Genomic DNA, 12,459 nt, shown 5'->3' with positions numbered 1-12,459 from the left:
CCCGCCATTTAGGCAGCCATACGCCGCTTTCGGAGGAAGCATGCTGGGTATTTTCGTGTTTCTATAACCCACCGAACTCTGACATGGATTACAGGATCTTTTCCGTGCGCACTTGGTCTTGTGCTTGCGTGTACACACGAAGGGGAGTAAGCCACTAGCAGGTCTGCACATAAGTTGACCTGGGAGATCGGAAAAATCTCCACACTTAACCCACCAGGCGGCCGCGGCCGGGATTCGAACCCTCGACCTTCCGATTAAGAGGCCGACGTCTTACCACCCCGCCACAGCGCCCGTCTTATTCTATTGTCTTCTGTATGGCCTTTTCAGACCCATGGCTGCAGGTCAGCAAGGGCCACAACTCATGGATACAGAAACAGGGGGCGCTGTTTGGAACCCAACAGGAGGCATCCCTCCCCTGGCGCTGTGTATGGAGGAGAATGAATTCAATAAAGTCATGGTCCAGGAAAAGCGAAAGGTACAAAGGTTGTTTTTTTCTGTACATATGTTCATTTTTCAGGTCTGGTGCTAGAATGTTGGCGATTTTCAGACATTGACAAACAAACCGACAAACATCTCGGAAAAAGTTTCCTTCAACATGCTTGAGCATTAGACCTGAAGAGTAGCAATTTTGTCTGATTAACAGACGTTTGAATGATGAGCGAGCGCAATGTCCTAGTGGATAAGATGCCGGCCTCCAAAAGGGAAGGTTGAGTGGGTTAAGGGTGGAGATTTGTCCAATCTCCCAGGTTAACTTATGTGCAGACCTGCTATAGTGCCTCTTCCCCTTTCTTGTGTACATGCAAGCACAAAACCAAGTGTGCATAAAAAAGATCCTGTAATCTGTTATAGAAACACGAAAAGACCAAGCGTGCATCCTCTGATATTGGCCTATGGCTGCCAAAATGGCTGGGTAAAAACGATCATACACGTAACAATTCACTCATGCAAAAACACAAGTGTCCCTGGGAGTTTCAGTCCATGAAAGAAGAAGAAGAAGAATTATGTGTTTAAACTGATGTGCAAGTGCGTGTCCCAATTGTCCTCCACGAGTCTCTTACTGGAAACCCTTATAAAATGCCTGAGCGGTCAAACAACTTCTCAGTTTACTTACAGTCTCTGTGCTCTAAAGTGCACGAAAGAATCATTCTCCATGACTTTAATTCTTTTGGTGAATGTGACCGGTTGAAGCTGTGCTGTCAGGTTGAGAGGTCGTTTCACTGCTCAGGCTTTTGATAGGGGCGCGCAGTGGGAGACTTAGGGAGAACAGTTGTGACACACATCAGGGGACACTATCCAGGCTAGTCAAAGATAGACTTGGGTAGTATGGTGTGCCTTACTTCAAATGTTAGTGACTTTGACAAAATTGGTACTTTTCAGCTTTAAGCAGGCATTGTCCCTTTAATTTGTTCCAAGTTGAAATGCATTAAGTTTCCAACCTGAAGTTTTGATCTTCTGCTTCATTCGCAGTTATTGTGGTGACGGACATTGTTGATTTATGATTTTAATTCATCTTCTTTCACTCGCATGATGAGAAATTCTGTCAATTCTCTAAACAACAAGTGACAACAACTTTCCACATATCTTGTTTCACAGGTGGAGGTTGACGTCAAGGACGCTCTGATCAATCGACGATCGCTGCGCCACCAGGGAGCCAGAATTCAGCCCCTTCCCCCTGCCGGTCCCGCTCCTCGCTTTGAAAGTCAGCTGAGGGGTCGATACCCTGTGACCTCTCCGGCCGTTCGGCGCAAGAAGGGTGCATACAACTGGCGTACGTTTAGTCTGGGCATCGGCCTTCAGGACTCTTAGTGGCCATAAGGATATCTTGTTTTCTTTCTGCTTTGCTCTCCAATGTTGCATCATTTCTGTGCGGATTCTTTGTGCAGCAAACTCTCTTTTTCATGAATACTCAGCTCTCTCGTCTAACTCGTTTTATTCACAATTCTGTGCTGGAGTTTGGATGTGAATCGGATTGGGTGGAACTAGAGTTTGATTTGTTCCTGTTATCATACTTCTTGTCCTTATTTTTTCTTGCTTCAAGTGATTTACACTGTCCTGGTCTGTTCTTCCAGTTTTCCACCTTTCTGTTTGTGGATATCTCATTTCATTTGCTACTTTTGTCTTTGCTAGAAATCAAGCTAACTATTTCATGAAAATTGTACATACAGTCATGCAGGGTTTTTTATTTCATAAAAAGAATTAGTTTCTTAATGCGAAAATTAGTTTTTTTCATTTGAAAGTGAATTTAGTTTTGACACAAGCAGCATTATTGTAAAACTTACAGCATTACAAGTTTTATGGTCAGTGACTGGCTTGTAGCATAGCCACACATTCCCATGTTTCGATCCACAGTATTTAGTGTTACAGTATTAAATATTTTCTCATTTCTGCATTATCACCTTATATTTGCTGTACCGAGACCTTTTTCAGTACACACAATCATAATCATATGAACGCATGTTTCCACACAGACAAACACATACACATAGGTGCGTTCTTACACAAAACATGTACACACAAACACACACACTGAGCGCGTTTCAATTGAGATAACTTGAAACATTTCAAATCATGGTTCCGTAATTACTGTTTTACATTTTTTTCAGCATTATAACAATTAGTTGTGTCTGCAGTGCAACAACTTTTATTGAAGCTGTAATGTTATTATGATGTTATGCTTATCCTTCCATTTTGCCAAAGCATTAAGAACCAAATTACAAATTTTACAGAAAATGCAATCATGTGTGTATGATAGAATTTCAATTAACATTGTTCTCTGCCCTTTGCCTCTCAATCAATCAATCAATCAATCAATGAGTCTTATATCGCTCATATTCCGTGGGTACAGTCTAGGCGCTCTGCAGTGATGCCGTGTGAGATGAAATTTTATACGGCCAGTAGATTGCAGCCATTTCGGCGCATATTTACCTTTCACGGCCTATTATTCCAAGTCACACGGGTATAGGTAGACAATTATTAAATGTGCCTAAGCAATTTTGCCAGGAAAGACCCTTTTGTCAATCGTGGGATCTTTAACGTGCACACCCAATGTAGTGTACACGGGGGGAGGTTCGGACACCGAAGAGAGTCTGCACACAAAGTTGACTCTGTGAAATAAATTTCCGCCGAACCTGGGATCGAACTCACGCTGACAGCGGCCAACTGAATACAAATCCAGCCTCTCCAGAGTATGTCATTATCGTGCTCTTTACTGTGTCACCTTTACACTGACTGACTATACACCTTACCACAGTGGAACCCCCCTTGTAAGACCTCCACAAATCTGAGAAAATCAGGTCTTAAAAAGGAGGGAGTCTTAAAATGGAGGTAAATGTACAGAGTTTATGAAGAGAACATCTGAAAAAGCAAGGTCTTAAAAAGGAGGGAGTCTTAAAATGGAGGTAAATTTACAGAGGTTATGAACAGAACATGTGAAAAAGTAAGGTCTTAAAAAGGAGGGAGTCTTAAAATGGAGGTAAATTTACAGAGGTTATGAACAGAACATGTGAAAAAGTAAGGTCTTAAAAAGGAGGGAGTCTTAAAATGGAGGTAAATTTACAGAGATTATGAACAGAACATCTGAAAAAGCAAGGTCTTAAAAAAGAGGGAGTCTTAAATTGGAGGTAAATTTACAGAGATTGTGAACACAACATCTGAAAAAGCAAGGTCTTAAAAAAGAGGGAGTCTTAAATTGGAGGTAAATTTACAGAGATTGTGAACACAACATCTGAAAAAGCAAGGTCTTAAAAAAGAGGGAGTCTTAAAATGGAGGTAAATTTACAGAGGTTATGAACAGAACATGTGAAAAAGTAAGGTCTTAAAAAGGAGGGAGTCTTAAAATGGAGGTAAATTTACAGAGATTATGAACAGAACATGTGAAAAAGTAAGGTCTTAAAAAGGAGGGAGTCTTAAAATGGAGGTAAATTTACAGAGGTTATGAAGAGAATATCTGAAAAAGCAAGGTCTTAACAGGGAGGGAGTCTTAAAATTGGAGGGTCTTAAAAGGGGGGTGCCACTGTAGAACCTTTTGATTCTTCTCTTTGTGTTTGATTCTCTTGGCCATTTGAGAGTCTGCGGATTAAACCGAGTCAACTATTTATCATTCCTCCGAAAGCGGCGTATGGCTGCCTAAATGGCGGGGTAAAAACGGTCATACACGTAAAAGCCGTGGGAGTTTCAGCCCATGAACGAACAAACAAACTATTTATCAACGACCATTGTGTGGTCGTAATTCAAGTGTGGAAGTATTTCACACATGTTAATTATATTGTTTACCTTGTCCTGCTGAATGTAGTGTCAACCAACGTAGATTTTACGTCATATTCGCAGGTGTCTATATAAAGTGGTACCTGTGATGTGAGGCCCCTCCAAGAAGAGGACACCTCCCAAGAAAGGACAGACTCTGTTGTCCCTTTTTCTATGATCTTGATGAAAATATACCTGTCATGACAGGCCACCTGCAATGTAGGGACACTTTCCCTTGGTCCTAAAGGTGTCCTTTCATCGCAGGTACCACCTGACTGTCATCCAGCATGGATTTTGCATCATGATCACAGGTTTAAAGACATGTACATATGGGTTGGGTGGGGTTAGAGACACATTTATTTTTGGGGGCAGTGGTTGCTGCTGTGTGATTTATTCTAGTTTTAGTTTTGTTGGATTTTTAGCAAATGTGGTCACTGCTGACTTGAAATTTGCTGTGATCGTTTACTGAGACAACAGCGTGTTTTTGACTCACATGCGAAGCAAAAGTGAGTCTATGTACTCACCCGAGTCGTCCGGCCGTCCGGAAAACTTTAACGTTGGATATTTCTTGGACACTATTCAGTCTATTTGTACCAAATTTGGCAAGATGGTGTATGATGACAAGGCCCCAAAAAACATACATAGCATCTTGACCTTGCTTCAAGGTCAAGGTCGCAGGGGCCATAAATGTTGTCTAAAAAACAGCTATTTTTCACATTTTTCACATTTTCTCTGAAGTTTTTGAGATTGAATACCTCACCTATATATGATATATAGGGCAAAGTAAGCCCCATCTTTTGATACCAGTTTGGTTTACCTTGCTTCAAGGTCAAGGTCACAGGAGCTCTTCAAAGTTGGATTGTATACATATTTTGAAGTGACCTTGACCCTGAACTATGGAAGATAACTGTTTCAAACTTAAAAATTATGTGGGGCACATGTTATGCTTTCATCATGAGACAAATTTGGTCACATATGATCAAGGTCAAGGTCTCTTTGACCCTTATGAAATGTGACCAAAATAAGGTAGTGAACCACTAAAAGTGACCATATCTCATGGTAGAAAGAGCCAATAAGCACCATTGTACTTCCTATGTCTTGAATTAACAGCTTTGTGTTGCATGACCTTGGATGACCTTGACCTTGGGTCAAGGTCACATGTATTTTGGTAGGAAAAATGTGTAAAGCAGTTCTTAGTGTATGATGTCATTGCTAGGTTTAGGTCAAGCATGTGAGTCGTATGGGCTTTGCCCTTCTTGTTTCTTTTTTATACCATTACCAGTAGCTTTTTACATTTGTGAGCGAATACATGTGAATTGTTTTGTGTGTTATACCTTGTACATTGTGACTAATATAAAAAGAAGCGAAAGTGAATCTGGAATTGCTGTGTGTGTTTGTGTGCACACACACACACACACACACACACACACACACGCACACACGCACACACACACACACACACACACACACACACACACGCACACACGCACACACACACACACACACACTCTGCAGTTGAACAAACAAATGGCATGATCACGTTTTACAACACCCATGCCAGTAGGTTCTGAGCCTTTATTATAAAGCTGTCAAAGTCTAACAGATTCAAGAATTCAGCATAAAATTTGATTGTTTAAGAGCTAGACCTAAGCCTACAGCTAAAACCTTCAGCTAAAAACTCTTAAGTCAATGGGGACATAGCCTATCAGATTTAAAGCATTCAAGAACTGACAGCATGCATAGTAGCCCTCAGCTAAAAATAATGTAGTTGACAGGAGCTATACATAAAGCAAAAAGCTGGTCTGCAATTCCATAAGTGTAAAGCCTTTAGTCAACAATTAAATCTTAATGAACTAAGCCTTGGCCATAAAAGCTGTTCAATGCTAAATAGGTTTAATCTGTAAACAATGCGAAAGAACGATCAAGTGCAGGCAAAGCAGAACAGGAGAAGGATTTCTGCCTCTTTTTGTTCTCAGGTCCCTAGCTCCAGCAACAACCATCAAAGTCAAAGGACTGGGATTCCCCCGAAATCGGCGTATGCTGCCTGAATCAGTGAATGGCGGGGTAAAAACGGTCATACATTTAAAAATTCACTCGTGCAAAAAAAAATGAACGTACGTGGGAGTTGATTTAGCCCATGAACGAAGAAGAAGAAAGGACTGTGATAATGAGTCTCACTGTTTCAGTCTTATCCGACATTACCGCTGGAAGGCGTGTAGTCGATGGGGCCGTTGACGCAGGTGTTGGAGGCAGGGTTGAAGGTGAAGGACCCCTGGCAGGACCTGACGTAGGAATCCCCCCACAGGTCGCACTGGATGTACTGGTGCGGGTGGTTCTGGTAAGGCCAGTACAGCTTCTGGAGGCTCACAGCTTCTTTGGTGCAGGGGTAGGCGTAGTTCCTGCTCACCAGGCCGGTGCCAGGGTCTGGGGTGAAATACCCACCGCTGTTGATACAAAAATGATAATGGAGATTCGTTAATTTTAATCGCCCCTTTCTCGTGTGAGTTCGCTGTGATGTTCAACAAAAAACAAAACACATACATGCATGCACTCACACTCGCACACTAAAATACAGTTTCTATGGTAAAATGCAATCAACAGTATTTGCACCCACACATGCACACACACACACACACACACACACACACACACACACACACACACACACACACATTGAAAAACAGTTAATAGGTAAAATACAGTAAACACTATTTGCACACACGCACGCACGCACACTCACACTCACACACACACACACACACACACACACACAAAGACACACACACACAAACACAAACACAGACCCTACAGTTATAACAGACAAAATACAATCAACACTATTCGTAGATAACACAAGGATTCAAAACAATAACCTAACGGGGACCTGATTTGGCCTATATGGTCAGCTGGACCCAAAAAGCAACAACTAACTAACTAAGGCCTAAAAAAAAAATAGATGTGGTTACGGTAACCCAACCTACCCTATTTTTAGGGGCAGATCCTATAACTTTTTATTACATTTGTCAAACAAAACAAAAAGAGTGCAAAAAAACGCAATGAAAGCGAAAGCGCCCATGTCGCACACTTATTTCCCTGTCAAATAGGTTTAATTTGTACACATTAGAAAAAAAAGTTTAAAAAAAAAAAAGTGATTGCCTACCTACCCTATTTTTTTTGGCTATGTTACCGTAACCACACCTATTTTTTTTTGTGCCTAACTAACAATCACCTAACACTAACAGACACAACACAAAAAGCCACTGCTTACCCGCTACCCGTGAAGGGAGCCTGGGTGGCCAGGGTGATGCGCTGAGTCAGGTGGGTGAAGCTGGGCCACTGGGGGGTCGTCCCCGGGGGGTAGTCGCAGGTGTCGACGCTGGGGTTCCAGACCAGGCCCAGCTGGCACTGTTTTAAGACGGGCACCATGTCGATGCCGCAGTCCACAAAGTAGGTGTGGTCGGACGGGTAAGGGTAGTAACGCACGCCTGCAGTGCCGCACGGGTTGTACCCCGTGTTCATGTATTCGCAGGTCAGAGCGTTCTGGCGCCAAACCTGCAATGTTATAAGTTGATGTTATGTCAAATCAAATCAAATCAAATCAACTTTATTATCTCACATGGAGAAATTGCAGTGGTGGTGCATACGCACAATATCACCGGAACCAACAGGAACTCGTAAATGCAGAAATAAGACAAAAACAGCACAGCACATAACAGCACCACCTTAGTCGCCCCGTGTGATTGAGCGCCCCGTATGTCATACAGTGTATGCTGAGGTCATCTTACTATCATGCTCCTGTGTTGTACCCGGCCTCTCATAAAAGAGCTTGCTGCCCTCAAACCTGAAATGTAACTGGACCATGACGTCATCTATTGCATTCTGACGTCCCGTGATCATACGGCATGATCTGGATCGGTATCCGTGGACTGTTAGCCAGTTTAAGCGCCAAACCTGCAATATATGACGAGATCATGATATAATTGACAGGCAACTGCGTTTGTTTGTTCCTGCACATCAGAGGTTGCCAGGTCCCCCCACGGACACCCCTCCAAGAGGGTCCCGGGACCCCGACTTTCAATATTTAGAGGGTCCATGGACCCCCACTGCAGATTATTAGAGGGTCCCATGGGTCCAAAAGCCGAAAAGTCCCAGTGTACTTATAAAACATTGTTGTCATGCACTAGTGTACTGTGTACAATGTACAGCAGTCTGAAAAAGTATCTACGGTAGGCACGATAAAGGACATTTAGTGCGTCCCAGGACCCGCTATTTTAAAGTTTAGTGCGTCCCGGGACCCCCTCTATACATTTCTAGTGCGTGTTTTCGGTATCTTGTGCGTAATATGACGCAGAGACGCTCGCTTTGGGGAGCCCTGGGCGGGTTGCTGGCGCCAAATCTGCACAGGAACGTGAACGGCATGACCTCCTTTATTGCATGCTGACGTCATCAGAAGGCCGACATTCCTGATGGTGACCTTTAGACTGGAGGTTCTTCCACGTACACACCAGACAAAATGGCGCCAAACTTACAACGTCACGAGATCATGGTGCCATTTATGTTAGCAGTACTGACGACGTCAGGTCACGTCCCTGTATATTCCACCTGATAAACTGTTGTCCACACACTCACCTCATTTTCAGGACAGGACTGGACGTAAGCATGTCCCCAGGTGTTGCAATGTAGGTAAGTCGTTTCGTCGATCGGACAGGCGAAGAAGAAATTTCCCTGAAGAATGTTCTCCCGGGTGCAGGGGTTGGCCGCCAAACCACAGTAGGTGTTGTCCGGCGGTTTAGTGCCGCAGCCTGAGATGAAGGGACTGTCTGGTCCCCCGACACACACCTCGCACTCTGGGCTGAAGTAGGAGTCGCCTGCGGTGACAAAGATTCAAGAGGATGACATTCAGATGTAACGTCCTCTGTGACAGCAGTAGCCAATTAGGGACGGACACGTAAAATGAATTGTTGCTTTTCCATGTCGTTGAGGAATGTTGGCGTACCTCGTGTTACACAGCTTGTCAGGAGTAGGACTTCTTCTTCTTCTTCTGCGTTCGATGTAAATCAGGAGTAGGACAAAACTGATTATTTTTATTAAGAAATAGTGTTTATATTCCTTCCTGGTATGGATATAAAGATAAAAGAATGTTAAATCATGTATTGTCAATCATATTTTAGAGAATATTTCTCGTGGAGAATGATTTACTTGGTCAGAAGCACCAAAACATCACAATCGCCAATAATCGAGTTAAACAACATCCCAGGACGACATCGTTTTGTGTCACTGCACCAAAATCCCTTCCACAACTGTGATAATCAGAGACAGGGATTGACTCGTCGGATATGAGGGGGGGGGGGGGGTTCTTGGGTTGTGGAAGCCGCCCCTCCCCCTTACCTGGCAACTGTACCTTTTTTGTCAAGGAGAGACCCAAACTGACTCTTACAAATGTTAAATGTCAACAGCATCTAGGAAGCAAGGCACCCCGGACCCCCCCTCCCCCCCCCCCCCCCCCCATCGCCAGTCCCTGTACCCCTGTCTCGTTTTGAAAGTCCCTCCCTCGTCTATAGTCTTGTGTCGAGCGTTTAATAATGCCTGAGCCTGAAGGCGGGTGTAACTTACACCTCTTGGTTTCAGTCTGCCTTAGAAATGAGGACGACAGTTGGCCAGATGGCCAGAATAGGACGCTGCTTTTTCCTGCATAGAACTAAGGCGCGTCTGCCGCGACGGTGCCTGATAAGCTAAACATTAGCAAGCACTGCTCACAGCCCGACACACAGCACAGCAAGTAAAAAGGGTATTGTAGTTGTACATATATTACTTTAGATATTTTTTTGTTATCATGGGTTTTATGAATTTTCTTCTCTTATTCTTTTATAATTATTAATTAATGACCTATATGTGCTGATGACCAATTTAATTTCCTTTGTTGGATCAATAAAATGTTATGAGTTATGAGTTATGAGTTATAAACATTCCCCGTCCCTTCACCTCCCTACCCTTGGTCTCATGCCTGCATACACTAGATCTAGATCCAGCCCTGGAAGTCTGAGTAACTGACCTGGCGGGCATTCGGTGAGGTACATCTTGTTCTGCAGATCGCACTGTATAAACTTGCTCTGGTCTCTGCTGTAGACGAAGCGGCTTTTGGTGCGATCTACTGCCAGACAGGGGTTGCGTTCAGGGTACTGCCATTCTGCAACGAAACGAAGTCCCATGCGATTCAGAAACTGGACAGGCTCACGTTTTCCTCCTTATAGTTGTGTCATCAGTACATTTGTCAATTTCAAAACAGTATTTTTTAGCAGAGAGAGAGAGAGAGAGAGAGAGAGAGAGAGAGAGAGAGAGAGAGAGAGAGAGAGAGAGAGCGAGAGCGAGAGAGACAGAGACAGAGAGAGAGAGCGCGAGAGAGACAGAGAGACAGAGATAGAGAGAGAGAGAGAGAGAGAGAGAGAGAGAGAGAGAGAGAGAGAGAGAGAGAGAGAGATAATTGTTATTCATGAGCGACCTTTGTTGGTCATGCCACCTTTGTTTAAATTCAGAACGCGAGGCTTCTGACGAACATCAAGTGTTGCTTGAAATAATCTTTTGCATGAAGGTCGTTGCATCCGAAAATATCGTACATTTCTAGTGGAAAAGTGAGAAGTAAGATGCACGAACGAGAAGCTTCGATCATACCTTCACATTTCTGCACCGTTGGTCTTCCTGTGGGACAAAAAGATAAATGATTGATAGATAAACAATAAAGTATTGTAATAAATAAAGGTGTGTGTGTGTGTGTGTATGTGTGTGTGAGTGAGTGAGTGAGTGAGTGAGTGTGTGTGTGTGTGTGTGTATGTGTGTGTGTGTGTGTGTGTGTGTGTGAGTGAGTGAGTGAGTGTGTGTGTGTGTGTGTGTGTGTGTGTGTGTTCGTGTCTGTGTATGTCTGTGTGTGTGTGAGTGTGTATGTCTGTCTGTCTGCCTGTCTGTATGTCTGTCCAACAGCTTACTATATATGTACCTGTATACACGGTTCAGATAAGCGCATGTCCAACAGCAAAATCACAAGAAGCAAGTAACAGACCAGACCCAAGAACAGACCAACTGAATAACAATGAGTCGACCAGAGATCAGATTATGATGAACCCCAATACCCATATTAAAACGCCATACCATGAGCCAAATGCAGCCGGATTAAAGTATACCGAGCCAATCGCAAACAATCCAATCATGCATATGACTAGCCAATACAGAACCAATGTTAATGTACAAAATACATCGAACCAGTCACGTACAACCCACATTCAAAAACAGTAGAACCAATCAAAGAGTAAAATATAAATGATCAGCCAACCACAGACCAAGGTAAACGTACACAGTATAACAAACCAATCAGAACCTCAAATTCAAACACAACAGAACCAATCAAATGTCAAAGTATAGATAACGAGCCAATCACAAACCAACAACGCCGTTGACGGTAGTAATGGTGGCAATACAGCTGGCGTTGACGACACCAGAAGGGAATAAGTCAGCGTAGATGAATTTCCCGACATCCTCGTCGACCGTGACGTAGACAGCTCCGTCTTTAGCGTCCACGATGCTGCTGAAGTCGTCGAAGCCGCGGCCCGGACGGGGCATGCGCGTGGTGACGTAGACACGCCCGTGATCACACGTCACGTTGCTCTAGAAATGACGATGATTGATTACGATGTGTTGGTGTGTATTTCTTTCTTTCTTTGTAAATTTCTTTTGACCTTTCCTTCTGTCTTTCTTCATTGATCCCCTCTCCATCCCTTTTTATTTTTTTAAAGAGGGATGCTCTTCTGTTTGTGTGAGTATGTGTGTGTGTGTGTGTGTATGTGTGTATGTGTGTGTGTGTGTGTGTGTGTGTGTGTGTGTGTGTGTGTGTGTGTTAAGAATAATAATAATATGAGAGATGTATAGAGCGCTTGACGTTCTCTAAGCGCTTTACAATGAATTGGTGAGAGGTCAAGGCAGGTGAAGTAGCCCGCACGTTGAACATCTCTCATGCTGGGTATTTTCGTGTCACTCTTTTACCCATCGAACTCTGACATGGATTAAAGGGTCTTTTCCGTGCGCACTTGGTCTTGTGCTTGTGTGTACACACGAAGGGGGATAAGTCACTAGTAGGTCTGCACATAAGTTGACCTGGGAGATCGGAAAAATCTTCACTTTTAACCCACTCTTGTGTGTGTGTGTGTGTGTGTGTGTGTGTGTGTGTGT

At 43.5% G+C, this 12,459-nt stretch overlaps 3 protein-coding genes across 5 annotated transcripts in view; 1 reads left to right on the top strand and 2 right to left on the bottom strand.

Annotated features, from left to right (window-relative positions):
• The window catches only part of LOC138948892 (tetratricopeptide repeat protein 16-like), a 29,538-nt gene extending 23,922 nt beyond the window's left edge, over positions 1-5,616 (top strand). For 2 of the 3 annotated variants that reach the window (XM_070320528.1, XM_070320527.1), the window contains 2 exons: positions 328-475; positions 1,594-3,638. In XM_070320528.1, coding sequence (XP_070176629.1) covers positions 328-475; positions 1,594-1,806 — 361 coding nt within the window. In that variant the 3' untranslated portion in view covers positions 1,807-3,638. Of the gene's footprint in view, positions 1-327; positions 476-1,593; positions 3,639-3,737 lie in introns of those variants that run through there. The other variant, XR_011450121.1, reaches the window with a different exon arrangement.
• A 162-nt stretch (positions 5,617-5,778) lies between these two features.
• Positions 5,779-11,914, bottom strand: LOC138948888 (uncharacterized). Its single transcript, XM_070320526.1, has 6 exons — positions 11,676-11,914; positions 10,912-10,938; positions 10,295-10,429; positions 8,872-9,110; positions 7,511-7,794; positions 5,779-6,686 (listed from the first exon to the last, which is right to left on the bottom strand). The coding sequence occupies exons 1-6, from the start codon at positions 11,851-11,853 to the stop codon at positions 6,431-6,433; spliced, it is 1,119 nt and encodes a 372-aa protein (XP_070176627.1). The 5' UTR covers positions 11,854-11,914; the 3' UTR covers positions 5,779-6,430.
• A 379-nt stretch (positions 11,915-12,293) lies between these two features.
• LOC138947965 (uncharacterized) overlaps positions 12,294-12,459 on the bottom strand; it is a 16,121-nt gene continuing 15,955 nt past the window's right edge. Inside the window, exon 15 of the mRNA XM_070319489.1 lies at positions 12,294-12,328. Coding sequence (XP_070175590.1) covers positions 12,294-12,328 — 35 coding nt within the window. The remainder of the gene's footprint in view (positions 12,329-12,459) is intronic.

Source organism: Littorina saxatilis, linkage group LG15 (genome assembly GCF_037325665.1).
Source record: "Littorina saxatilis isolate snail1 linkage group LG15, US_GU_Lsax_2.0, whole genome shotgun sequence".
Taxonomy (NCBI): domain Eukaryota; kingdom Metazoa; phylum Mollusca; class Gastropoda; order Littorinimorpha; family Littorinidae; genus Littorina; species Littorina saxatilis.
Note: the sequence above shows the minus strand (reverse complement) of the source record. Positions and strands in the feature narration are given on the sequence as shown.